The 26,057-nt window shown below is 42.4% G+C and overlaps 1 protein-coding gene and 3 non-coding genes across 4 annotated transcripts; all 4 read right to left on the bottom strand.

The window, feature by feature from the left end:
* Positions 1 to 7,530: 7,530 nt before the first annotated feature.
* LOC6613886 lies at positions 7,531 to 7,695 on the bottom strand. The gene has a single exon (XR_048556.2). It is a non-coding gene; the product is annotated as a U1 spliceosomal RNA (small nuclear RNA).
* A 6,419-nt stretch (positions 7,696 to 14,114) lies between these two features.
* On the bottom strand, positions 14,115 to 14,279 carry LOC116801826. Its single transcript, XR_004362264.1, has one exon. It is a non-coding gene; the product is annotated as a U1 spliceosomal RNA (small nuclear RNA).
* Positions 14,280 to 20,707: 6,428 nt separating this feature from the next.
* On the bottom strand, positions 20,708 to 20,872 carry LOC6613887. Its single transcript, XR_048557.2, has one exon. It is a non-coding gene; the product is annotated as a U1 spliceosomal RNA (small nuclear RNA).
* Positions 20,873 to 21,484: 612 nt separating this feature from the next.
* On the bottom strand, positions 21,485 to 25,508 carry LOC6613888 (ubiquitin-conjugating enzyme E2-17 kDa). The gene is made up of 3 exons (XM_002038318.2): positions 25,300 to 25,508; positions 23,227 to 23,512; positions 21,485 to 23,162 (listed from the first exon to the last, which is right to left on the bottom strand). The coding sequence occupies exons 1-3, from the start codon at positions 25,341 to 25,343 to the stop codon at positions 23,037 to 23,039; spliced, it is 456 nt and encodes a 151-aa protein (XP_002038354.1). The 5' UTR covers positions 25,344 to 25,508; the 3' UTR covers positions 21,485 to 23,036.
* Between the last annotated feature and the right edge of the window lie 549 nt (positions 25,509 to 26,057).

Raw genomic sequence — 26,057 nt, forward strand, 5'->3', positions numbered from 1 at the left:
ATCGGCAGACGCGCATCCCTGTGTATGCCCTGGACATCTCGTCGGCTCAATGTCTGCATCGGCAAACTCAAACTCGAAACGGCATAAACGTTTCTCAATACATGGCGAGTGGGCTTTCCAACTCCACTAATCTTCAGACTCACCACGTTGGTAGGCTCTCTGGTTGCCTTACCTCCAAACCATTGGATATTTAGCTGCCGACGCTCTCCTTGCACTCCAAGATCCCTTCGTAGTTCGTCATCGATCATCGTGACGGAGGATCCGTCATCTAGGAGCGCATACGTATCCACCTTTCGCCCCGCTCCGTACAGCGTAACCGGCAGTATACGGAACAGTAGATGGCCTCCTTCGGCGTCAACGCAGCTCAAATTCCTCTGCATGGGCGCTCCCGCTTCACGCGGAGCTCCTCTCTCCAGGCTGTCGCTGGGAACGGCTGGCTGCCGGTTCCTCTCCTGGTCCCTGTGACCATCTCGTAGCGAAGGCCTCCTGGCCGGGCTGCGTCTGGAAACTGCTGGCTGCTGGTTCCCTTCGTGGCGTCTGAAGCCACCTCGCTGCAGCGGCCTTCGCTCCTCGTCCGCACCATGTAGCAAACGGTGATGCTCCCTTCGGCATCCATTAGTCTGGCACTCACCTCGCGTATAGCAGGATCTAGCCGTGTGCCCGCTTCGCAGGCAATTGAAGCAGAGCCGATGCCTCTTCACATTGCTCCACCTTTCCTGTGGCGAAGCTCCAATAAATTTTCTGCAATTCAATATTCCATGCTGTCCTCCACAGATGGGACAACCTCCATGCCGATCATCCTGTTGATCGCATTCATTATGGTCGACGCTTGCATGTAGAAGTCGACGCCTCGGCTCCTTTCCCTCGACGTCCAAAACCGTGCACACCACGTTTGCGTACTCCTGTAGCCACGCGCTGAAGTGGACTACAGTGGGAAAGGGCGCAATCGTTGCAGCATGCCTGGCCCAGTCCACTCGCTTGCTCGTTGGCAGCTTAGCCACAAGCTCCTCCATGAGGGTTGGGTTCCCCAGGTGTTGCTCCGCCTTCGCTGACTGCAAGAAGGCCGCGAGGTTACTCACTCGGGTTGCGAAGGGAATGATCTTCGCCAAATTGTGCTCCGAAATTGGCTGCACCTCTCGCACGTTGTTGAGCTGGCTGCGTATAAGCTGCTCCGGTCGGCCGAACCTAAAGCGCAGCTGCTCCATCACGGCGCTGACATTCCCTGGGTGAATCAATAGCGCCTTCACTGCCTCGCGCGCTTCATCCTTCAGCGCCTTCAACAACCTCTGGTTGTTCTCCAGGTCCGTGCAGTTGTACGCTCGGGTCGTGTCCACGAACGCACAGCTGAAGATCGGCCACTCCTCGGGCTGCCCTCCAAATATAGGCAAGTCCGGAAGCTTCCTTGGCCCATATGCTCCCTGGATTCCACTCGGCGTCGTCGCGGCGTAGGATCCGACAAGTGGCGATGCTGTTGCCGCATTGTGGATGCTCACGCCCGGTAGCACGAGTCCATGCGCTGGCTGCGCAGTGCCTGTTGCACACAGTGGCTCCACAAAATAGTTGCTAGTCGTTAGCAATGGCGGTCCACTCGAAGATGGCGGCAGCGTGCAGGCCGCACCGCTCGCACCGTCACCGTTGTATGGCACCGACCCGACCCCGTTATGTAAGGCCTCTCCGTTAGATGTGGGTATTGGCTGGCCGCTCCAAAATGACGGCCGCCCCGACGCTCCACTGTTGGCGCCAACTGCGCTTGGGCCAACTGCGATCGGCGCGTAATTGGCGGTGCTCACACTTTCCAGGGATCTAGCCCTCTCCAGCTCCCTCTCCAACGCTGCGATCCTCTCCATGAGTTCCAACACGAGGGGCTGATTCACTTCCGGTACTGAACTCGCAGCTGTGACAGCAGTACTTCTAGGTTGGGTGATGTTCACCCGCGTCTGAGTTCCTGCTCCATTACTGGCTGGCTGCTGACTCACTGTTGTTATAGGGGTGGCTTCCCCTCCGTTCAGCCGGGCACTCCTCCTGGGGGAATGCTGCATCTTCCCCAGTTCCAAAATAGCGTCGCCTCTACGCGTCCAAAATGGCGTCGCCTCTGCGCGTCCAAAATGGCGTCGCCTCTGCGCGTCCAAAATGGCGTCTCTGACGCCTCGTGCCGCTGGCTGCGGCCACGGATGCTTGGCGCTCCTTGCGCCTTCTGACCGCTGGCTGCGCTCACACAAATCCTGGCTGGCCGTCTAAACCGTCACTCCAGCTCCGGCAACTCTCTAGCTGGCCGTCTAAACCGTCATTCCAGCGCAAGTTGCCCCTGCAGTCGCCCTAGGACTGCGAATAAAATATTGTCGTCGTGCGTCACTTGGAGTTGCCTTAAACGGCTACCCCACACATTGGTTCCCGAAAGAAAGGGCAGACTAATCCGTGGTAGTAGAACACGTTTTATTCTGGAAGATTTCGATGTTTCACAATTAAAACTAACTTAACTTATTAGCTCACCGCAGTGTGTCCTCCAACTCTTACACGACAATGCAAGCTCAATTTTCCCGGCTCTTTTTACAATGACGAAAAACAATGTGCCCACACACATATGGGCTTATAAATCCTTCCACATTCGGACTTCTTAAAAATACTAACTAGCCTATCGATAACAATATTCGATCCGCGACATGTATAATTAGGTATGTATGACTAGGAATGTATGACTAAGAGTAAAGGAAGAGGGTAGAAGGAGCAGCCTACTACACTATAATCATTAAAAAATCTATCCGCCATACCTTGCTACCCCTTCCCAACACTAAAACTATAGAATCAATTGGCATAAATTTTATTAATAATAATGGAACAAGTACTCCAATCTACTGCTGTTATTTCCCCGGAGGGAGAGCAGATTCAGCAAATAAGCAAATATTTTCAAATAATATTCGATTATTGTGTACACATTCGGGAAACTTTGTGTTAGGAGGCAACTTTAATTGCAGGCATAGACTTTGGGGTTGTAACCGAGCCAACGCTTGGGGTTCAATACTAAACGAGTTTTTAATGTCACGTGGCTTGTCATTTCATTTTCCTGACCAACACTCCTATTTGCCAGCGAGTAGTAGAAGTCAATCCTCTACACTTGATATTTTTATAACAAATAGCTTCCAATCATTAAACTATACTATACCAGTCAATGATCTGGGCTCAGATCACCTCCCAGTCCAAACTTCCAAACTTCTCTTCGTCCAAACTTATCTTCAATCAAACTTCAGCAGAATCAAAAAATATTTTTTTGATATTATATACGCAAATTGGATTATTTTTGGTAGAGTTATTAACCAATTAATTCCAGAATGCGAATCCATTTCCGAATTGGCTAAGGTACAGAAACAGAGCTGATCTGGTTCTCGTTAGATGGCTCAGCCAGCTTATCAATTGCAAGTTATCCAAACTTAGAAATGAGCATTGGAATAACGTTTTATCCTCGCTCGAAAAAAATTCTTCCTCCTTTTGGAAACTATCAAATGTTATAAAGAAGAAAAATACCAGCATTCCCATTTTAAGACAAAACCAACAAAATTTTGCAACAGCTGAACAATAAGCCGAACTATTGGCATCAATATTCGCCTTGAATCATTGCCATTCAAACAATCTAAGTGATCCTATAACAATATCTGAGGTCACTAACTTTATGACATCATTTGACTCGTCGTCTGTAAATGAGGAGTTGTACTTGTCGGACTATCAAGAAATTTCTTCGGTCCTTAATAACCTTAAATTAAAAAAATCTCCTGGTCTTGACAACATTGACAACATGTGTTTGAAAGCTCTCCCAAAAAAAGGAGTAAAGTATTTAACCTTGATTATTAATGGTTGCCTTCGCTTAGGTTATTTTCCACAGAAATGGAAACACTCCAAGGTTAACCCCCTTTTTAAAAACGAACAAGCCCCCAGAGTGTCCCACATCTTATAGACCCATAAGTCTGCTCTCTCCGGTTCGTAAAGTTCTTGAGAAAGTTATCAAAAAAAGGATTTTTGACTTTACTGAAAACAATGATATACTTCCTTCCCAGCAGTTTGGTTTTCGTCCTGAACACAATACTGCACACCCTCTTTATAGAATTAAAAAAAATTGTTAAGTCGAACTTTAGTAGATCCAAATCCACAGGCATGGTCTTACTAGATATTAAAGCGGCCTTCGATTCTGTTTGGCATGAAGGTCTTGTTTACAAATTTAAACTTTTACAATTTCCGCCCAAAATTATTAAAATATTAAGAAATTTCCTTAGTAACCGCTCCTTTGCTGTATATATATGTGATTATCAATCTCGAATATATAACTTAAGTGCAGGCTGTCCGCAAGGATCTTGTCTTTCCCCACTTTTGTACAATATATTCACCTCTAATTTCCCTGCCTTAAATGGATGTACTGCATCAATTTTTGCAGATGATACTGCAATTCTTTGCACTGGAACCCTTGCAAGTAATATTACAAATTCTCTTCAAGTAGCTTTTAATACTCTTGTGGCATATTTCAATAAATGGAAAATTCTTGTAAATTCAGACAAAACTCAAGCTATATTTTTTACAAGAAAACGGAAAAATATTTATATTCCAACGAACAGTATATCTCTCAACCAAATGGACATAAATTGGGAAAACAATGTCCGATATTTAGAAGTCATATTAGATAAAAAGCTTAATTTTTCAGATCACATTCAACATATTATAAAGAAAACAAATATATTAGTTCGCATTTTATACCCTTTTATAAATAGAAATTCTCGACTAAGCATAGAAAATAAAATCTATTTTTCAGTCAACAATTTTTTACGGGCCCCGGTTTGTTGCTAATGTTCATATTTATAAAATCCAGGTGGCACAAAACAAAATATTAAAAATGATATTTAGTCTTCCGTGGCATTACTCTACTGTGGAGTTGCACAACTTTGCTGGGATTGAACTGGCCTCAGAGAGATGGGCCAAATTACACACCAACTTTGTAAATAGAAACATTAATTCTAATTATTTACACCTTCAAAATGTTTAATATTATTGTAAGATATATATTTTTAAGATAGTTTGAAATTATTAGTTTTAAGTTTATATATTAGTGTTTCTTTATGGGGGTTTTTTGTACTAAAATTTTCACCTCATTATAATCAATGATTAATCCCAATTTATCTTCTGTATAAAACATATTTCTAAGTAGAAAAGGTTGAAAAAGGCCTGTACATGTATCATAATCACTCACACTTGTGTAATATTGCAAATTTTTTATAAATAAAGTGTTCCATATATATATATATATATATATATATATATATATATTTATATATAAATGAAATAAATTAGCTTACTGTAATTAACATTATTATTATTAATAAAGTTTAAAATTTCAAATATCAATAAATGAAAGTAACACGAGAACACCTTGTTCGGTTCGAACACGTTCTTTTCAAACATGCTCTGTTCCAACATGTTTTGTTCGAACTTGTTCTGTTCGAACATGTTTTGTTCGAACATGTTCTGTTCGAACATATTCTGTTCGAATATGTTCTGTTCAAACATGTTCTGTTCGAACATGTTCTGTTCGAACACGTTCTGTTCGAACATGTTCCGTTCGAACATGTTCTGTTCGAACATATTCTGTTCGAATATGTTCTGTTCAAACATGTTCTATTTGAACTTGTTCTGTTCGAACATGTTCCGTTCGAACATGTTCTGTTCCAACATGTTCTGTTCGAACATGTTCTGTTCAAACATGTTCCGTTCGAACACGTTCTTTTCAAACATGTTCTGTTCCAACATTTTCTGTCCCAACATGTTCTGTTTGAACAGTTCTGTTTGAACATGTTCTGTTTGAACATGTTCTGTTTGAACATGTTCTGTTTGAACATATTTTGTTCGAACTTGTTCTGTTCGAACATATTCTGTTCGAATATGTTCCGTTCGAACATGTTCCGTTCGAACATGTTCTGTTCGAATATGTGCTGTTCGAACATGTTCTGTTCGAACATGTTCTGTTCGAACATGCTCGTTCAAACATGTTCTGTTCAAACATGTTTTGTTCGAACTTGTTCTGTTCGAACTTGTTCTGTTCGAACAAGTTCTGTTCGAACATATTCTGTTTGAATATGTTCTGTTCGAACAATTGCCGCAGCCAAGACACAGTGGAACCTAGAGAGTACATAGCGTGGCAAATGGCAGTTATGAGGTGTTTTCATCCAACTTTACACTGAGAAAAGACCCCGCTCATAAAACGGGGCAGAAGAAGAATTATGTTGGGATGGTTCTTTTCCATTTCTGCCAGTCCGATGAAGAGTGGTAGCTGCTTGGCGCGAAAGATTTAATGAATGAATGAACTTGAAGTCAATTGAAGTCAACATTTTCACAGTAAGCGTGTCCGAGCACAACAGGTTCAACTCCACTAAGGGCATAGTGTATTCAGGAAGCTCCTCAAAAAGTTATCAAAGAAGAGAAGATACTCAGGTTCTTTTACAAAACACCATCGAAAACAGAACTGATAAAGTTTGCCTCACCTTCGAACTCTGTTCCGACTGTTTGACTGCGCGACCGCGTTCTGACTGCGCGACTCGCGCCCGTACTCTCCTGGACTGACTGCCTCGAGCTGCGCTTTCGCCGTTCATTTATAGGCAGCGGGGATCCCGTTATTTCTCCTTTTGCACACGGCCCACTCGGGAACAAGGGCCAGTTAGTGCACGGTGCGCCCTCTATGTGCTCGTCCACAGCAAGCACCGTTACCGTTCGACCTCCGTTCCCTTGACCGGCTCGAGTCCCAGGTCCAACGCGGTACCGTTAGCTCAAGGTCTCTCCGCTTGCCGGGGTCCAAGGTTCACTATTTCCCGCTCTACCTGACTCCTCTCGCATTCCAGCCACCTTCGCTTTTGCTAGGCCGCTCTCCTGCACACAGTGTTTGTTGATGTTTAATTTTGTTAAAACAGAATAAAAAGATCTTAAAACATATCTTATAGTCGAGCGTCCCGACTATCAAATGCCCGTTACTCAGCTAGTGTGAATGCGAACAGAAATTTCATCATTTTTCTTATATATCGATAGGTATGGGGAATAATAAGAGAACCAATTTTAAAATTGTCCCAAAGTGTGGGCGTGACCGGTTCGGCGGCTTTCGGGCGTTAGAGTGGGCGTTGCAAAAAGTTTTTTGGCAAATCGATTGAAATTTACACGACTAATACAGATGTGAAAAAATATCAACACGTTTTTCAAAACTGTGGGCGTGGCAATTTTGTGGGCGTTAGGCGTGGCAACATGAGTCTTTAGAATCTGTATGCTGAATCTCAACCTCTTAGCTTTTATAGTTCCTGGGATCTCGACGTTCATACGGACAAACGGACATGGCTAGATCGACTCTGCTCTTGATCCTGATCAAGAATATATATACTTGATGTAGTTGGAAACGCGTATAAAATAAAATAATTGCTAAAATCAAAAATAATCGAACGGCCTATTTTCACTACCTAAACGCGTCATTTGAGAAGGACAAGAGTTTTCTTTTCCACATATTTATTTACGAATGTCGGGACGGCGCGAACGCCATTCCCGGCTAACAAAAATTACACGCACGAGTTATTCACATTAGGAATAATCGCAGAGGTCAACTCAGCCAAGGTGCAATGACCAAGCCTCACTCCGGAGGAACCGCCTTCGTGATCACGGTTAACCTCTACGCCAGGTAAGTATGCTTTGCTCAGCTCAGCATAGGGGTTTCCATGAGGGTACAACTAGAACTAGTTGGGAATTATTGTGGTGGATATGAACAAAAACTCACTGAACTGAATTACACTGGAGTCAGAGGAATTCTGAAAAAAACGACTAAAATCAATTCGCTGAAATGAATATCTTGGTCCTGTACTCTGACGTTGAAACCGTGCTTGTTCACCAAATCTTATATAAAATTTGATTTTGAGTCTGTTCTAATTATATTGATTTATTTTTACACAGTATTCTTCGCTTTGTATTATCATAATGCATTGACTTGGAGAATCGCTCCGAACAGCCAATTCAGTGGAATTTAAGCCGCTCGCAATTTAAATAACGGTTTGATTTGATTTTGCTTTCTTATTTTTCGGAAGAAGTTTAAGATCTCCCCTTGCACTCGCACTACCTGAGTGACGGGTATCTTATAGTCGAGGAAGTGGTATTGCTGCTTTTTAATTGGTTTTTACTTATCAGGAGCACACTATAGTTGACATTTTCTTGGCAGCACTGTCGCTTTCCTCCTAATTACTTGCTAGATCCAACTTTACAAGAGAGTATGAAATAATACCCTTAAAATTTAATTTAAACAAGGTGTTCTCGTGTTACTTTCATTTATTGATATTTGAAATCTTAAACTTTATTAATAATAATAATGTTAATTACAGTAAGGTAATTTGAATTTCCACATTGTCTGAATGGGTTGCTAATCCTCATCCTTTGATTTACTATTACTGTGAATTGAATTGGGATTACTGTCTCCTCTGCTTTAGTTGGTTCATAGTTAATAAAACAATATGCTGCTATATGGTAATTTTTTCATATATAAGGTTAACATGATGCTCAGAGCATCATCATCTCCGCAATCCATCCAACACAAAGTGCCAAAAAGTGGAGGGTTTATAGCAAAAGGAACAGCAATTCGCATTCAACAGAAAACAAGATTAAGAGTCGATTGTAAACGCTTAAGAACTAACTAAATCAATTGCCGCAGCCAAGACACAGTGGAACCTAGAGAGTACATAGCGTGGCAAATGGCAGTTATGAAACAGCTGGGTCGAGCTGGCAGACTGGAATGGATCGATACATTACAATAAAGCGAAAGCTCAGCCCGGAAAATTCAGATTTGGAAAACAAGCCGAAAAATACACGCGACAACTCTACCTTGATCAAAAATGTAGCCCCTGCAAATACCAACAGATTTGCCTTGCTGGTAGATACCGCTGAGGACGTGCCGCTGGGATCCGTTGATATCGAACCGAAGAAAACAAAACCTCCGCCAATATACATCCGCGAGAAGAGCACAAGCGGTTTTGTAAATACTTTGATTGGCCTTATTGGAAAAGATAGCTTTCATATAATTCCCCTCGTAAGAGGTACTATCAATGAAATCAAACTTCAGACGAAAACGGAGGACAACTACAGAAAAGTCACAAACTATTTTACCGCACAAAAAATAGGCTTCTACACTTACCAGCTTAAAAGCAGCAAGGGCCTGCAAGTAGTCCTGAAGGGCATTGAGTCTGATGTTACGCCCGAAGAGATAACTGAGGCGCTAAAGGAAAAGGGATTTTACGCCAAAAGCGTGTTCAATATCAAAAACAGAAACAGGCAGCCCCAACCACTCTTCAAGATTGAGCTTGATCCAGAAAACAAGCCTCCTAGAAAAAACGAGGTTCACCCAATTTACAAACTCCAGCTCCTCCTGCACCGTAGGATCACGGTAGAAGAGCCGCACAAACGTAACGCTCCTGTACAATGTACAAACTGCCAAGAGTATGGCCACACGAGGTCGTATTGTACACTTCGCCCGGTGTGCGTAGTCTGTGGAGATCTCCACGACTCCAAACAGTGTCAAACTAACAAAAAAAATGCATGCGAGAAAAAATGCAATAACTGTGGGGCAATCACACAGCAAACTACAGAGGCTGTCCAATCTACAAAGAGCTGAAAATCCGTCTTCACAAAAGAATGAACACGGCGCGGGCACACCAAGGAACAGCTACGCTGATACCATTAGAGACAAATCCTGAAGTAATTTTCTCGAAAGCAGCAAGTTTCGCTCCCTGGCCTACATCCAACACTAACAAGACAACATTTGCAAACGTTTTAAAATCAGGTATGACGCATCCAACCCAAAATTCCCGAACTCCACATGAAGTGCACACAAAATTAGACACACAACTAAACTATAACCCAGCTGCGCAGCAGGAAACAAAAACTGATGCTATGATGCAAGCCTTACAACAGAGCATGATGGAATTTATGACATTTATGAAGACCACCATTCAAGACATGATGCGTAATCAAAACCTTTTGATACAAATGCTTGTAGCCCAACAATCAAATAAATAATGGCTACCTTACGCATAGCTACGTGGAACGCCAATGGCGTTTCACAGCGCAAACTTGAGCTAGCTCAATTCCTACATGAGAAGCATATCGACGTAATGCTTCTTTCGGAATCTCATCTCACAAGCAAATACAATTTTCAAATAAGAGACTACCATTTCTACGGTACAAATCATCCCGACGGAAAAGCACACGGTGGCACCGCCATACTCATAAGGAACCGTATGAAGCACCACTTTTACAAAGAATTTGCGGAAAATCATCTTCAGGCCACATCTATCAACATTCAGCTGGATGACAACACTCTCCTTACACTAGCGGCCGTATACTGCCCCCCTCCGTTTCACAGTATTAGAAGCTCAATTCCTGGATTTCTTCCAAGCCACACTTCATTGCAGCAGGCGACTACAACGCTAAACATACTCACTGGGGATCGCGACTTGTGAACCCAAAAGGAAAACAGCTTTATAAGACTATAATAAAAGCCACTAATAAACTTGACCATGTTTCCCCCGGGAGTCCTACATACTGGCCATCAGACCTCAATAAGCTGCCTGAACTGATCGACTTCGCAGTTACGAAAAATATTTCCCGCAGTTTGGTTAAAGCTGAATGTCTGCCGGATCTGTCATCTGATCACTCGCCTGTACTAATTCACCTCCGCCGGTACGCAGAAAACGTGAAACCACCATTCAGATTGACTTCTCACAAAACAAACTGGCTCAGGTATAAAAAATATATAAGTTCACATATTGAGCTAAGCCCAAAACTCAATACTGAATCTGATATAGAGAGCTGCACGTGTGCATTGCAATCCATCCTTACTGCAGCAGCTCTTACTGCAACACCCAAAATAACAAATAATACAATTAATTCAAAAAAGACCAACGTACAAATCGAGCAACTCGTCCACGTAAAACGACGCTTACGCAGAGAATGGCAATCTTCCATATCCCCAACTGCAAAACAAAAGCTAAAAGTAGCCACACGGAAACTGGCCAACGCTCTGAAACAAGAAGAGGACGACGATCAGCGCCGATACATAGAGCAACTCACACCAACAGGCACAAAACAAAAGTCACTGTGGCGAGCCCACTCAACTCTTCGCCCACCGACTGAAACCGTTTTGCCGATAAGGAATTCCTCAGGTCGCTGGGCCCGTAGTGATGAAGACAGAGCCACCACATTTGCCGCTCACATACAAAATGTGTTCACGCCAAACCAGGCTACTAGCACATTCGCGCTACCGTCCTATCCCGTAAACCGCCACCAGCAACACACCCCAATTGTGTTTCGTCCTAAAGAAGTAACTAAAATAATCAAAGACAATCTCAACCCGAAAAAATCCCCCGGCTGCGACCTTATAACACCGGAAATGATCATCCAGCTGCCACATTCTGCAGTTCGCTACATAACCAAGCTCTTTAATGCCATCACCAAACTTGGTTACTTTCCACAACGATGGAAGAGGTCGACTATCATAATGATTCCAAAGCCTGGTAAGAACCACACAGTCGCTTCATCTTACAGACCAATAAGTCTACTCTCATGTATTTCGAAACTATTCGAAAAATGCCTGCTGATCCGACTTAATCAACATCTGATATACCACAATATAATCCCAGCCCACCAATTTGGATTTCGCGAAAGCCATGGAACCATTGAACAGGTGAATCGTATTACAACGGAAATAAGAACTGCATTTGAATATCGCGAATACTGCACAGCAGTATTTTTAGACGTATCCCAAGCATTCGACAGAGTCTGACTCGACGGCATAATGTTTAAAATTAAAACATCCCTACCCGAAAGCACACACAAACTTCTAAAGTCTTACCTCTATGACAGAAAGTTTGCAGTGCGGTGCAACACTGCCACTTCCACTGATCATACAATTGAGGCTTGAGTCCCCCAAGGCAGCGTTCTTGGGCCAACCTTATACCTCATCTATACAGCCGACATCCCTACAAATAGTCGCTTAACGGTATCCACATTTGCCGACGATACAGCTATCCTTAGCCGTTCAAGGTCCCCTATCCAAGCTACAGCACAGTTGTCACTGTACCTCATCGACATTGAGAAGTGGCTCTCTGACTGGCCGCTCTGACGCTAAACAGACAAGACTGTCCTCCGCTCTTGTTGAACAACATACCACTTCCGAAAGCAGATGAGGTAGCGTACCTAGGAGTACACCTTGACAGAAGACTCACATGGCGCAGGCACATTGAAGCCAAAAAAACCCAACTTAAGCTCAAAGCCAACAACTTACACTGGCTCATCAACTCTGGTTCTCCGCTCAGCCTATATCACAAGGTCTTGCTCTACAATTCTATATTGAAACCTATCTGGACCTATGGCTCACAGTTATGGGGCAATGCCAGCAACAGCAATATTGACATCATACAGCGAGCACAATCAAAGATCCTGAGAACCATCACTGGGGCACCGTGGTACGTTCGGAGTGAAAACATCCAAAGAAACTTAAATATCCCATCAGTTACCAACGCAATCACGGAACTTAAGGTAAAATACCATAGGAAGCTTTACACGCACCCCAACCAACTAGCGCGAGGTCTAATCCAGCCGTTCCCGTCTCCGGCGAAAGGACCTACCAACCCAGCGAATAAATTATTAGGGCCGTTTAATCATAGAACAGTTGGAAAAATAATACGACTGTTCAAAAAATACTTGTTATAGTTAAGATTTTTAAACTTATTGTTAGTTCTTATACAAGAAGATTCAATAAATAAAAAGCAAAGAAAAAAAAAAAAAAATTAAGGGCAGAAGATGGGATGGTTCTTTTCCATTTCTGCCAGTCCGATGAAGAGTGGTAGCTGCTTGGCGCGAAAGATTTAATGAATGAATGAACTTGAAGTCAATTGAAGTCAACATTTTCACAGTAAGCGTGTCCGAGCACAACAGGTTCAACTCCACTAAGGGCATAGTGTATTCAGGAAGCTCCTCAAAAAGTTATCAAAGAAGAGAAGATACTCAGGTTCTTTTACAAAACACCATCGAAAACAGAACTGATAAAGTTTGCCTCACCTTCGAACTCTGTTCCGACTGTTTGACTGCGCGACCGCGTTCTGACTGCGCGACTCGCGCCCGTACTCTCCTGGACTGACTGCCTCGAGCTGCGCTTTCGCCGTTCATTTATAGGCAGCGGGGATCCCGTTATTTCTCCTTTTGCACACGGCCCACTCGGGAACAAGGGCCAGTTAGTGCACGGTGCGCCCTCTATGTGCTCGTCCACAGCAAGCACCGTTACCGTTCGACCTCCGTTCCCTTGACCGGCTCGAGTCCCAGGTCCAACGCGGTACCGTTAGCTCAAGGTCTCTCCGCTTGCCGGGGTCCAAGGTTCACTATTTCCCGCTCTACCTGACTCCTCTCGCATTCCAGCCACCTTCGCTTTTGCTAGGCCGCTCTCCTGCACACAGTGTTTGTTGATGTTTAATTTTGTTAAAACAGAATAAAAAGATCTTAAAACATATCTTATAGTCGAGCGTCCCGACTATCAAATGCCCGTTACTCAGCTAGTGTGAATGCGAACAGAAATTTCATCATTTTTCTTATATATCGATAGGTATGGGGAATAATAAGAGAACCAATTTTAAAATTGTCCCAAAGTGTGGGCGTGACCGGTTCGGCGGCTTTCGGGCGTTAGAGTGGGCGTTGCAAAAAGTTTTTTGGCAAATCGATTGAAATTTACACGACTAATACAGATGTGAAAAAATATCAACACGTTTTTCAAAACTGTGGGCGTGGCAATTTTGTGGGCGTTAGGCGTGGCAACATGAGTCTTTAGAATCTGTATGCTGAATCTCAGCTTTTATAGTTCCTGGGATCTCGACGTTCATACGGACAAACGGACATGGCTAGATCGACTCTGCTCTTGATCCTGATCAAGAATATATATACTTGATGTAGTTGGAAACGCGTATAAAATAAAATAATTGCTAAAATCAAAAATAATCGAACGGCCTATTTTCACTACCTAAACGCGTCATTTGAGAAGGACAAGAGTTTTCTTTTCCACATATTTATTTACGAATGTCGGGACGGCGCGAACGCCATTCCCGGCTAACAAAAATTACACGCACGAGTTATTCACATTAGGAATAATCGCAGAGGTCAACTCAGCCGAGGTGCAATGACCAAGCCTCACTCCGGAGGAACCGCCTTCGTGATCACGGTTAACCTCTACGCCAGGTAAGTATGCTTTGCTCAGCTCAGCATAGGGGTTTCCATGAGGGTACAACTAGAACTAGTTGGGAATTATTGTGGTGGATATGAACAAAAACTCACTGAACTGAATTACACTGGAGTCAGAGGAATTCTGAAAAAAACGACTAAAATCAATTCGCTGAAATGAATATCTTGGTCCTGTACTCTGACGTTGAAACCGTGCTTGTTCACCAAATCTTATATAAAATTTGATTTTGAGTCTGTTCTAATTATATTGATTTATTTTTACACAGTATTCTTCGCTTTGTATTATCATAATGCATTGACTTGGAGAATCGCTCCGAACAGCCAATTCAGTGGAATTTAAGCCGCTCGCAATTTAAATAACGGTTTGATTTGATTTTGCTTTCTTATTTTTCGGAAGAAGTTTAAGATCTCCCCTTGCACTCGCACTACCTGAGTGACGGGTATCTTATAGTCGAGGAAGTGGTATTGCTGCTTTTTAATTGGTTTTTACTTATCAGGAGCACACTATAGTTGACATTTTCTTGGCAGCACTGTCGCTTTCCTCCTAATTACTTGCTAGATCCAACTTTACAAGAGAGTATGAAATAATACCCTTAAAATTTAATTTAAACAAGGTGTTCTCGTGTTACTTTCATTTATTGATATTTGAAATCTTAAACTTTATTAATAATAATAATGTTAATTACAGTAAGGTAATTTGAATTTCCACATTGTCTGAATGGGTTGCTAATCCTCATCCTTTGATTTACTATTACTGTGAATTGAATTGGGATTACTGTCTCCTCTGCTTTAGTTGGTTCATAGTTAATAAAACAATATGCTGCTATATGGTAATTTTTTCATATATAAGGTTAACATGATGCTCAGAGCATCATCATCTCCGCAATCCATCCAACACAAAGTGCCAAAAAGTGGAGGGTTTATAGCAAAAGGAACAGCAATTCGCATTCAACAGAAAACAAGATTAAGAGTCGATTGTAAACGCTTAAGAACTAACTAAATCAATTGCCGCAGCCAAGACACAGTGGAACCTAGAGAGTACATAGCGTGGCAAATGGCAGTTATGAAACAGCTGGGTCGAGCTGGCAGACTGGAATGGATCGATACATTACAATAAAGCGAAAGCTCAGCCCGGAAAATTCAGATTTGGAAAACAAGCCGAAAAATACACGCGACAACTCTACCTTGATCAAAAATGTAGCCCCTGCAAATACCAACAGATTTGCCTTGCTGGTAGATACCGCTGAGGACGTGCCGCTGGGATCCGTTGATATCGAACCGAAGAAAACAAAACCTCCGCCAATATACATCCGCGAGAAGAGCACAAGCGGTTTTGTAAATACTTTGATTGGCCTTATTGGAAAAGATAGCTTTCATATAATTCCCCTCGTAAGAGGTACTATCAATGAAATCAAACTTCAGACGAAAACGGAGGACAACTACAGAAAAGTCACAAACTATTTTACCGCACAAAAAATAGGCTTCTACACTTACCAGCTTAAAAGCAGCAAGGGCCTGCAAGTAGTCCTGAAGGGCATTGAGTCTGATGTTACGCCCGAAGAGATAACTGAGGCGCTAAAGGAAAAGGGATTTTACGCCAAAAGCGTGTTCAATATCAAAAACAGAAACAGGCAGCCCCAACCACTCTTCAAGATTGAGCTTGATCCAGAAAACAAGCCTCCTAGAAAAAACGAGGTTCACCCAATTTACAAACTCCAGCTCCTCCTGCACCGTAGGATCACGGTAGAAGAGCCGCACAAACGTAACGCTCCTGTACAATGTACAAACTGCCAAGAGTATGGCCACACGAGGTCGTATTGTACACTTCGCCCGGTGTGCGTAGTCTGTGGAGATCTCCACGACTCCAAACAGTGTCAAACTAACAAAAAAAAATGCATGCGAGAAAAAATGCAATAACTGTGGGGCAATCACACAGCAAACTACAGAGGCTGTCCAATCTACAAAGAGCTGAAAATCCGTCTTCACAAAAGAATGAACACGGCGCGGGCACACCAAGGAACAGCTACGCTGATACCATTAGAGACAAATCCTGAAGTAATTTTCTCGAAAGCAGCAAGTTTCGCTCCCTGGCCTACATCCAACACTAACAAGACAACATTTGCAAACGTTTTAAAATCAGGTATGACGCATCCAACCCAAAATTCCCGAACTCCACATGAAGTGCACACAAAATTAGACACACAACTAAACTATAACCCAGCTGCGCAGCAGGAAACAAAAACTGATGCTATGATGCAAGCCTTACAACAGAGCATGATGGAATTTATGACATTTATGAAGACCACCATTCAAGACATGATGCGTAATCAAAACCTTTTGATACAAATGCTTGTAGCCCAACAATCAAATAAATAATGGCTACCTTACGCATAGCTACGTGGAACGCCAATGGCGTTTCACAGCGCAAACTTGAGCTAGCTCAATTCCTACATGAGAAGCATATCGACGTAATGCTTCTTTCGGAATCTCATCTCACAAGCAAATACAATTTTCAAATAAGAGACTACCATTTCTACGGTACAAATCATCCCGACGGAAAAGCACACGGTGGCACCGCCATACTCATAAGGAACCGTATGAAGCACCACTTTTACAAAGAATTTGCGGAAAATCATCTTCAGGCCACATCTATCAACATTCAGCTGGATGACAACACTCTCCTTACACTAGCGGCCGTATACTGCCCCCCTCCGTTTCACAGTATTAGAAGCTCAATTCCTGGATTTCTTCCAAGCCACACTTCATTGCAGCAGGCGACTACAACGCTAAACATACTCACTGGGGATCGCGACTTGTGAACCCAAAAGGAAAACAGCTTTATAAGACTATAATAAAAGCCACTAATAAACTTGACCATGTTTCCCCCGGGAGTCCTACATACTGGCCATCAGACCTCAATAAGCTGCCTGAACTGATCGACTTCGCAGTTACGAAAAATATTTCCCGCAGTTTGGTTAAAGCTGAATGTCTGCCGGATCTGTCATCTGATCACTCGCCTGTACTAATTCACCTCCGCCGGTACGCAGAAAACGTGAAACCACCATTCAGATTGACTTCTCACAAAACAAACTGGCTCAGGTATAAAAAATATATAAGTTCACATATTGAGCTAAGCCCAAAACTCAATACTGAATCTGATATAGAGAGCTGCACGTGTGCATTGCAATCCATCCTTACTGCAGCAGCTCTTACTGCAACACCCAAAATAACAAATAATACAATTAATTCAAAAAAGACCAACGTACAAATCGAGCAACTCGTCCACGTAAAACGACGCTTACGCAGAGAATGGCAATCTTCCATATCCCCAACTGCAAAACAAAAGCTAAAAGTAGCCACACGGAAACTGGCCAACGCTCTGAAACAAGAAGAGGACGACGATCAGCGCCGATACATAGAGCAACTCACACCAACAGGCACAAAACAAAAGTCACTGTGGCGAGCCCACTCAACTCTTCGCCCACCGACTGAAACCGTTTTGCCGATAAGGAATTCCTCAGGTCGCTGGGCCCGTAGTGATGAAGACAGAGCCACCACATTTGCCGCTCACATACAAAATGTGTTCACGCCAAACCAGGCTACTAGCACATTCGCGCTACCGTCCTATCCCGTAAACCGCCACCAGCAACACACCCCAATTGTGTTTCGTCCTAAAGAAGTAACTAAAATAATCAAAGACAATCTCAACCCGAAAAAATCCCCCGGCTGCGACCTTATAACACCGGAAATGATCATCCAGCTGCCACATTCTGCAGTTCGCTACATAACCAAGCTCTTTAATGCCATCACCAAACTTGGTTACTTTCCACAACGATGGAAGAGGTCGACTATCATAATGATTCCAAAGCCTGGTAAGAACCACACAGTCGCTTCATCTTACAGACCAATAAGTCTACTCTCATGTATTTCGAAACTATTCGAAAAATGCCTGCTGATCCGACTTAATCAACATCTGATATACCACAATATAATCCCAGCCCACCAATTTGGATTTCGCGAAAGCCATGGAACCATTGAACAGGTGAATCGTATTACAACGGAAATAAGAACTGCATTTGAATATCGCGAATACTGCACAGCAGTATTTTTAGACGTATCCCAAGCATTCGACAGAGTCTGACTCGACGGCATAATGTTTAAAATTAAAACATCCCTACCCGAAAGCACACACAAACTTCTAAAGTCTTACCTCTATGACAGAAAGTTTGCAGTGCGGTGCAACACTGCCACTTCCACTGATCATACAATTGAGGCTTGAGTCCCCCAAGGCAGCGTTCTTGGGCCAACCTTATACCTCATCTATACAGCCGACATCCCTACAAATAGTCGCTTAACGGTATCCACATTTGCCGACGATACAGCTATCCTTAGCCGTTCAAGGTCCCCTATCCAAGCTACAGCACAGTTGTCACTGTACCTCATCGACATTGAGAAGTGGCTCTCTGACTGGCCGCTCTGACGCTAAACAGACAAGACTGTCCTCCGCTCTTGTTGAACAACATACCACTTCCGAAAGCAGATGAGGTAGCGTACCTAGGAGTACACCTTGACAGAAGACTCACATGGCGCAGGCACATTGAAGCCAAAAAAACCCAACTTAAGCTCAAAGCCAACAACTTACACTGGCTCATCAACTCTGGTTCTCCGCTCAGCCTATATCACAAGGTCTTGCTCTACAATTCTATATTGAAACCTATCTGGACCTATGGCTCACAGTTATGGGGCAATGCCAGCAACAGCAATATTGACATCATACAGCGAGCACAATCAAAGATCCTGAGAACCATCACTGGGGCACCGTGGTACGTTCGGAGTGAAAACATCCAAAGAAACTTAAATATCCCATCAGTTACCAACGCAATCACGGAACTTAAGGTAAAATACCATAGGAAGCTTTACACGCACCCCAACCAACTAGCGCGAGGTCTAATCCAGCCGTTCCCGTCTCCGGCGAAAGGACCTACCAACCCAGCGAATAAATTATTAGGGCCGTTTAATCATAGAACAGTTGGAAAAATAATACGACTGTTCAAAAAATACTTGTTATAGTTAAGATTTTTAAACTTATTGTTAGTTCTTATACAAGAAGATTCAATAAATAAAAAGCAAAGAAAAAAAAAAAAAAATTAAGGGCAGAAGATGGGATGGTTCTTTTCCATTTCTGCCAGTCCGATGAAGAGTGGTAGCTGCTTGGCGCGAAAGATTTAATGAATGAATGAACTTGAAGTCAATTGAAGTCAACATTTTCACAGTAAGCGTGTCCGAGCACAACAGGTTCAACTCCACTAAGGGCATAGTGTATTCAGGAAGCTCCTCAAAAAGTTATCAAAGAAGAGAAGATACTCAGGTTCTTTTACAAAACACCATCGAAAACAGAACTGATAAAGTTTGCCTCACCTTCGAACTCTGTTCCGACTGTTTGACTGCGCGACCGCGTTCTGACTGCGCGACTCGCGCCCGTACTCTCCTGGACTGACTGCCTCGAGCTGCGCTTTCGCCGTTCATTTATAGGCAGCGGGGATCCCGTTATTTCTCCTTTTGCACACGGCCCACTCGGGAACAAGGGCCAGTTAGTGCACGGTGCGCCCTCTATGTGCTCGTCCACAGCAAGCACCGTTACCGTTCGACCTCCGTTCCCTTGACCGGCTCGAGTCCCAAGTCCAACGCGGTACCGTTAGCTCAAGGTCTCTCCGCTTGCCGGGGTCCAAGGTTCACTATTTCCCGCTCTACCTGACTCCTCTCGCATTCCAGCCACCTTCGCTTTTGCTAGGCCGCTCTCCTGCACACAGTGTTTGTTGATGTTTAATTTTGTTAAAACAGAATAAAAAGATCTTAAAACATATCTTATAGTCGAGCGTCCCGACTATCAAATGCCCGTTACTCAGCTAGTGTGAATGCGAACAGAAATTTCATCATTTTTCTTATATATCGATAGGTATGGGGAATAATAAGAGAACCAATTTTAAAATTGTCCCAAAGTGTGGGCGTGACCGGTTCGGCGGCTTTCGGGCGTTAGAGTGGGCGTTGCAAAAAGTTTTTTGGCAAATCGATTGAAATTTACACGACTAATACAGATGTGAAAAAATATCAACACGTTTTTCAAAACTGTGGGCGTGGCAATTTTGTGGGCGTTAGGCGTGGCAACATGAGTCTTTAGAATCTGTATGCTGAATCTCAACCTCTTAGCTTTTATAGTTCCTGGGATCTCGACGTTCATACGGACAAACGGACATGGCTAGATCGACTCTGCTCTTGATCCTGATCAAGAATATATATACTTGATGTAGTTGGAAACGCGTATAAAATAAAATAATTGCTAAAATCAAAAATAATCGAACGGCCTATTTTCACTACCTAAACGCGTCATTTGAGAAGGACAAGAGTTTTCTTTTCCACATATTTATTTACGAATGTCGGGACGGCGCGAACGCCATTCCCGGCTAACAAAAATTACACGCACGAGTTATTCACATTAGGAATAATCGCAGAGGTCAACTCAGCCGAGGTGCAATGACCAAGCCTCACTCCGGAGGAACCGCCTTCGTGATCACGGTTAACCTCTACGCCAGGTAAGTATGCTTTGCTCAGCTCAGCATAGGGGTTTCCATGAGGGTACAACTAGAACTAGTTGGGAATTATTGTGGTGGATATGAACAAAAACTCACTGAACTGAATTACACTGGAGTCAGAGGAATTCTGAAAAAAACGACTAAAATCAATTCGCTGAAATGAATATCTTGGTCCTGTACTCTGACGTTGAAACCGTGCTTGTTCACCAAATCTTATATAAAATTTGATTTTGAGTCTGTTCTAATTATATTGATTTATTTTTACACAGTATTCTTCGCTTTGTATTATCATAATGCATTGACTTGGAGAATCGCTCCGAACAGCCAATTCAGTGGAATTTAAGCCGCTCGCAATTTAAATAACGGTTTGATTTGATTTTGCTTTCTTATTTTTCGGAAGAAGTTTAAGATCTCCCCTTGCACTCGCACTACCTGAGTGACGGGTATCTTATAGTCGAGGAAGTGGTATTGCTGCTTTTTAATTGGTTTTTACTTATCAGGAGCACACTATAGTTGACATTTTCTTGGCAGCACTGTCGCTTTCCTCCTAATTACTTGCTAGATCCAACTTTACAAGAGAGTATGAAATAATACCCTTAAAATTTAATTTAAACAAGGTGTTCTCGTGTTACTTTCATTTATTGATATTTGAAATCTTAAACTTTATTAATAATAATAATGTTAATTACAGTAAGGTAATTTGAATTTCCACATTGTCTGAATGGGTTGCTAATCCTCATCCTTTGATTTACTATTACTGTGAATTGAATTGGGATTACTGTCTCCTCTGCTTTAGTTGGTTCATAGTTAATAAAACAATATGCTGCTATATGGTAATTTTTTCATATATAAGGTTAACATGATGCTCAGAGCATCATCATCTCCGCAATCCATCCAACACAAAGTGCCAAAAAGTGGAGGGTTTATAGCAAAAGGAACAGCAATTCGCATTCAACAGAAAACAAGATTAAGAGTCGATTGTAAACGCTTAAGAACTAACTAAATCAATTGCCGCAGCCAAGACACAGTGGAACCTAGAGAGTACATAGCGTGGCAAATGGCAGTTATGAGGTGTTTTCATCCAACTTTACACTGAAAAAAGACCCCGCTCATATCCCTTCTTGGGCCATCATAACTGACCAAATTAGGGTGTAAACTTGAATGAGGCCAAGGATAAGATCTTAGAGATAGGGTAAAAGCAAAGACACTAGAATAACTAGTGTCTTTGGTAAAAGTAAAGCGAAATTATCGGACAAAATACATACATACATTGGTCACTGGAAGCTGCAGAGTCATACATGCATTTATATTGCCTGATCGTTCCCAACTTGGAGACTTGTACCATGTCACCGTGTGGATTGGTTTACATTCCTAAAAACTAACATTTAATTCTCAATTTCTAGTAATTTCACAATTTGTAGCCAATAAACTTATGATTCGATCTAGGTAGCATGTGTATGTTTATGTTGGGGCTTGGTAGATACATATAGTTGACATAGATGACGACACTGGACAATTGTTTACTAGGTTTTCAAGCGGATTCAAAATGTATGTTTCTTGTGTACGTGTTTGCTCAGACATGAACTACTACAAATATTAATTTCTGTTTAGGCTTTGGTTGAGTTTAGTTTTACAGGACTGGGTTTGCGCGCATCTAAAATGAAACTTGAAATGGTTTTTATAATTTTTGTTTTATTATTAAACATTATTGCCGCTGCTTTTTTAAATTAGAACATTTGAGTTTTTAGCTTATAAGAGTCCTATTTCTGGCTGCCGGTGCAACTAGCGTCGGCAGTCATAAAGGACTTCCTAATTTTTTAAGTGAATTGCGTCTGCCTTCGGGATCGGGTGATCGATCGGGATAGGGACAAGGTATAACTATTGGCCAAACAAATATAACTTAAAACTGCCCAGTATTTACGGGTTGCGAATTGTGTGCGCAGGGTGTATATATGCTGCTGTGCCGTGCCGTTGGCGGTGTTACAATTTCATAGCATTACAATTATCATAAATATTTCTGTTATTATTTAATTTAAACTTCTTTATGGTATTGCATATTTCTGTTACTGTAGTTTGCTGATGCTTTAAGCTGCGGCCGCCCTCAAAACTGCTGCCGCTCGTTTTGTGGCTCCTGCTTCTGATGCTGCTGCTGTTCCTAAAGTGGGCGCATGGCTAATCGATGAAACTCTGCTCGACGCAGGCTTTCACACGCTTCTCGTACTCGCGCCGATTTTCTTTATACAGCTGGGCGGCGGTGGAGTTAGCCGGTGAGTTTGGATTGGGATCGCTCAGCAGTGACTGGAAATCACAAGCATACCGAGATTAGACTATACCTACTGGCTCCAGAAGTAAAGCAACTCACCTGTATAGATGTTAATATGGCTGACACATCGTACGTGGGACTCCAGCGATTCTGCAATATGTCCAAGCATATTCCACCATCTGCGTACACATTGGGATGAAATACTTTCGATACGAATCGAACCGTTGGCGGTTTGTTTGGATACTCTTCCGTAAATTCTATGGTTAACTTAAAGGTTCCGTCTTCGAAGGGTGTGTCGTGTGGACCAAAAATCACAGCATTCCATATCATAATATTATTATCTGTTGGCGCACCCGAGACACCCGTAGGTGGATCCTCTTGAAGTCTGCAGGTAAGTAATAAATTTAAGTTTTGTAAATAAATAAGCTAATGCAGATATAAGCAAATAGAAATTTGATTTTACAAATATAAATTCCAATTGAGGCGAAAATAAAAAACTCTACGTAAAAGATGAAAAGGATAGTCATAACAGCATTTGCCGACTAGGTTGCACTGTACAACATATAATTATTTTTTCTCTTCTTGTAATTGTCTTTAGTAAGTTATCTTAGGAACAATGTGCTTGAAACGTAAATCTTTAATCGTCGCAAGAGTTTACATTTAATTAAAAGTTTAAGGTCCCGTGGAAACTATATTCCGCCTATTTGTTTATATATTCCGCAACACAAAAGAAAGCAAAAACAACGGCCAGACATAGAGTGATGAAAAAACAATCTAAAAGTTAGCTGGCCGGGATTGGCTGCGATTTGGGTCAGAAAGCGGGCGGCGCAACCCGTTTAACCGCGCCCTTCAATCGGCTTAAATCGATACGCGGGCCAAGTGAAATCATCGATTAAACAAGCTAAGAAGCGCGACAGTGCACGGGGAAATGAGATATGCAATATCCAAGTCTGAAGAAAATTTAGAAATTTATGAACTTGGAAGGTCAATGTTGGGCCTTAATAGGGTACGTTCTATTAAAATAACTTGTTGAAGACGTTCATAATCTAATAATAGGCATCCAATGATGTGTAACAAGTTTTTCTATTGAATTCTTATCAAAAACTAGACTTCTAAAATGGAGTCAGTTTCGATTCGCATTAAGATTTGAATATTGCATTCCTGATGAAACATTTTCACAAAACAGAATTTGTGTTTCTCAAACTAATCAGTGCTAGACTAGATTAAGACACCACAAAGTATACAATTTCCAATGTTATTTTTTAATTTGATTTCGCAATGTCCACTTCGAACTCGCTCTAGCCGAGTAACGGGTATCTGATAGTCGAGCAAATGGACTAGAGTGTGCTCTCCAGTTTCTCCCTGTGTATGCTGTCAGATATGCTTCTGTGCAGTTGCTTCTGCCTCTTGGGGTGGTACATTGTAACTTTGCCGTGGGGCAGGAGCCCGCGCCCACGCAAACAGCCTTGACATTTGGTTTCGTATTCCCCAACTGCAATCTGCACTGCAGCGCCAACTTTCGGGATGATGAAAGTTTCGAAGCCGAATGAAATTCCAATAAGAGCGCTTCCTCTCTTTCGCGTGAGTCAACCAGGCTAAGTGCGAGCGAGAGGGGCGAGCGGGCAGGATGCAGCTGCCGAGTCAGGCGGATAGAAACGGCAATTGTTGTGTTAATGTTTTGCTGCGACGCAATTTTGGGCAAACGGCGGAAGAATAGTGTTTGGTTTTCCCAATTTTCCCCTTTGTTTTCTTGGTTTCCCCCGCACCGCGCGCACACACACACACACACACACATTGAGATCAAAGTCAAGTGTCAAAGACAAGCGAATTGTTGTTTTTCGCAAGAGCAAAGCAGTGAAAATAATCAACCACTCACACACGCACACGAGCACGGGCACATGCACACGTACATATTTTGGCTGCGCAAACTTTTCCACTACATACAGACGTGGAGCACATTCATATATACGTGTGCCCGTGTGTTTGCTTATATGTATTGGGCAGCCCCCAGGTTTCTTTTCCCCAACATTTTTTCGCACTGCGAAACACGAATCTGTAAAATCCAACGATTGTGTGTACTTTGCGATTCGCTCCTTGTTTTCCTGTTTTCCTTTGCTTTCGTTTTGTTTGTATTCTTTTCTATTCGCATTCGATTCCTTAGTTTCTTCTCACCTTTTAAAATCTCTCATAAGACGTCTGCGTGCGGGTGTTGACATGTTTCACAGCGATATTACCACTCGTGTTGTGTTGGATTTGGAACTCGGACGCCTGGGCAATGCGTTGCGTTTAGCGAACGGTAACGATGAAATTTTGTAATTTATTTTTAATTGAGGGCAAACTCGGGCAGCAGTGGTATAGAGCTGGAACGAAAACCGATGTTTCCCCGATACTATCGCGTAGAGCTGGAGCACAAGTCGATGTCGTCGCCCAGAGCTGCCACCCAGCCAGCATTGAGCGTAAATATGAGTTGTCAGAGGTTGCCAGACCATTACAAATACATTTCCTATTTATGTTTTTTAAGATTAGAAGTTTTCGAAGTGTATGTTTAACACGGCAGAAAACGGATCGAAGTATTTTAAGCCAAATTTTATTTGAGCTTTAGGCATCCGAGTGCAGGTGAATTTCAAAATTGAGCGGCTTGGCAAAAAACTAGTAATTATTGTTCCAATAATTAAAATTGTAATAAATAAAAGTTTTGATGAATTATTAAAAATAAAAAAAGAAAAGGATTATAACCTTTATAAATGGGGTATATACACAGTAGCTGAATAAGCTTATCTTTTTATACAAATATATTTTGGTGTATGACGCACAAGAGTTTTTGATACTTTTATAAATAATTTAATTCTATTAAATATAAAACCTACTTCATTAATAACATATAAATCAGTCAATGAATGCAGAAAAACTGCATGATTTACCCTGTCACG

The sequence above is a fragment of the Drosophila sechellia genome, chromosome 3R (assembly GCF_004382195.2).
Source record: "Drosophila sechellia strain sech25 chromosome 3R, ASM438219v1, whole genome shotgun sequence".
Lineage (NCBI taxonomy): Eukaryota > Metazoa > Arthropoda > Insecta > Diptera > Drosophilidae > Drosophila > Drosophila sechellia.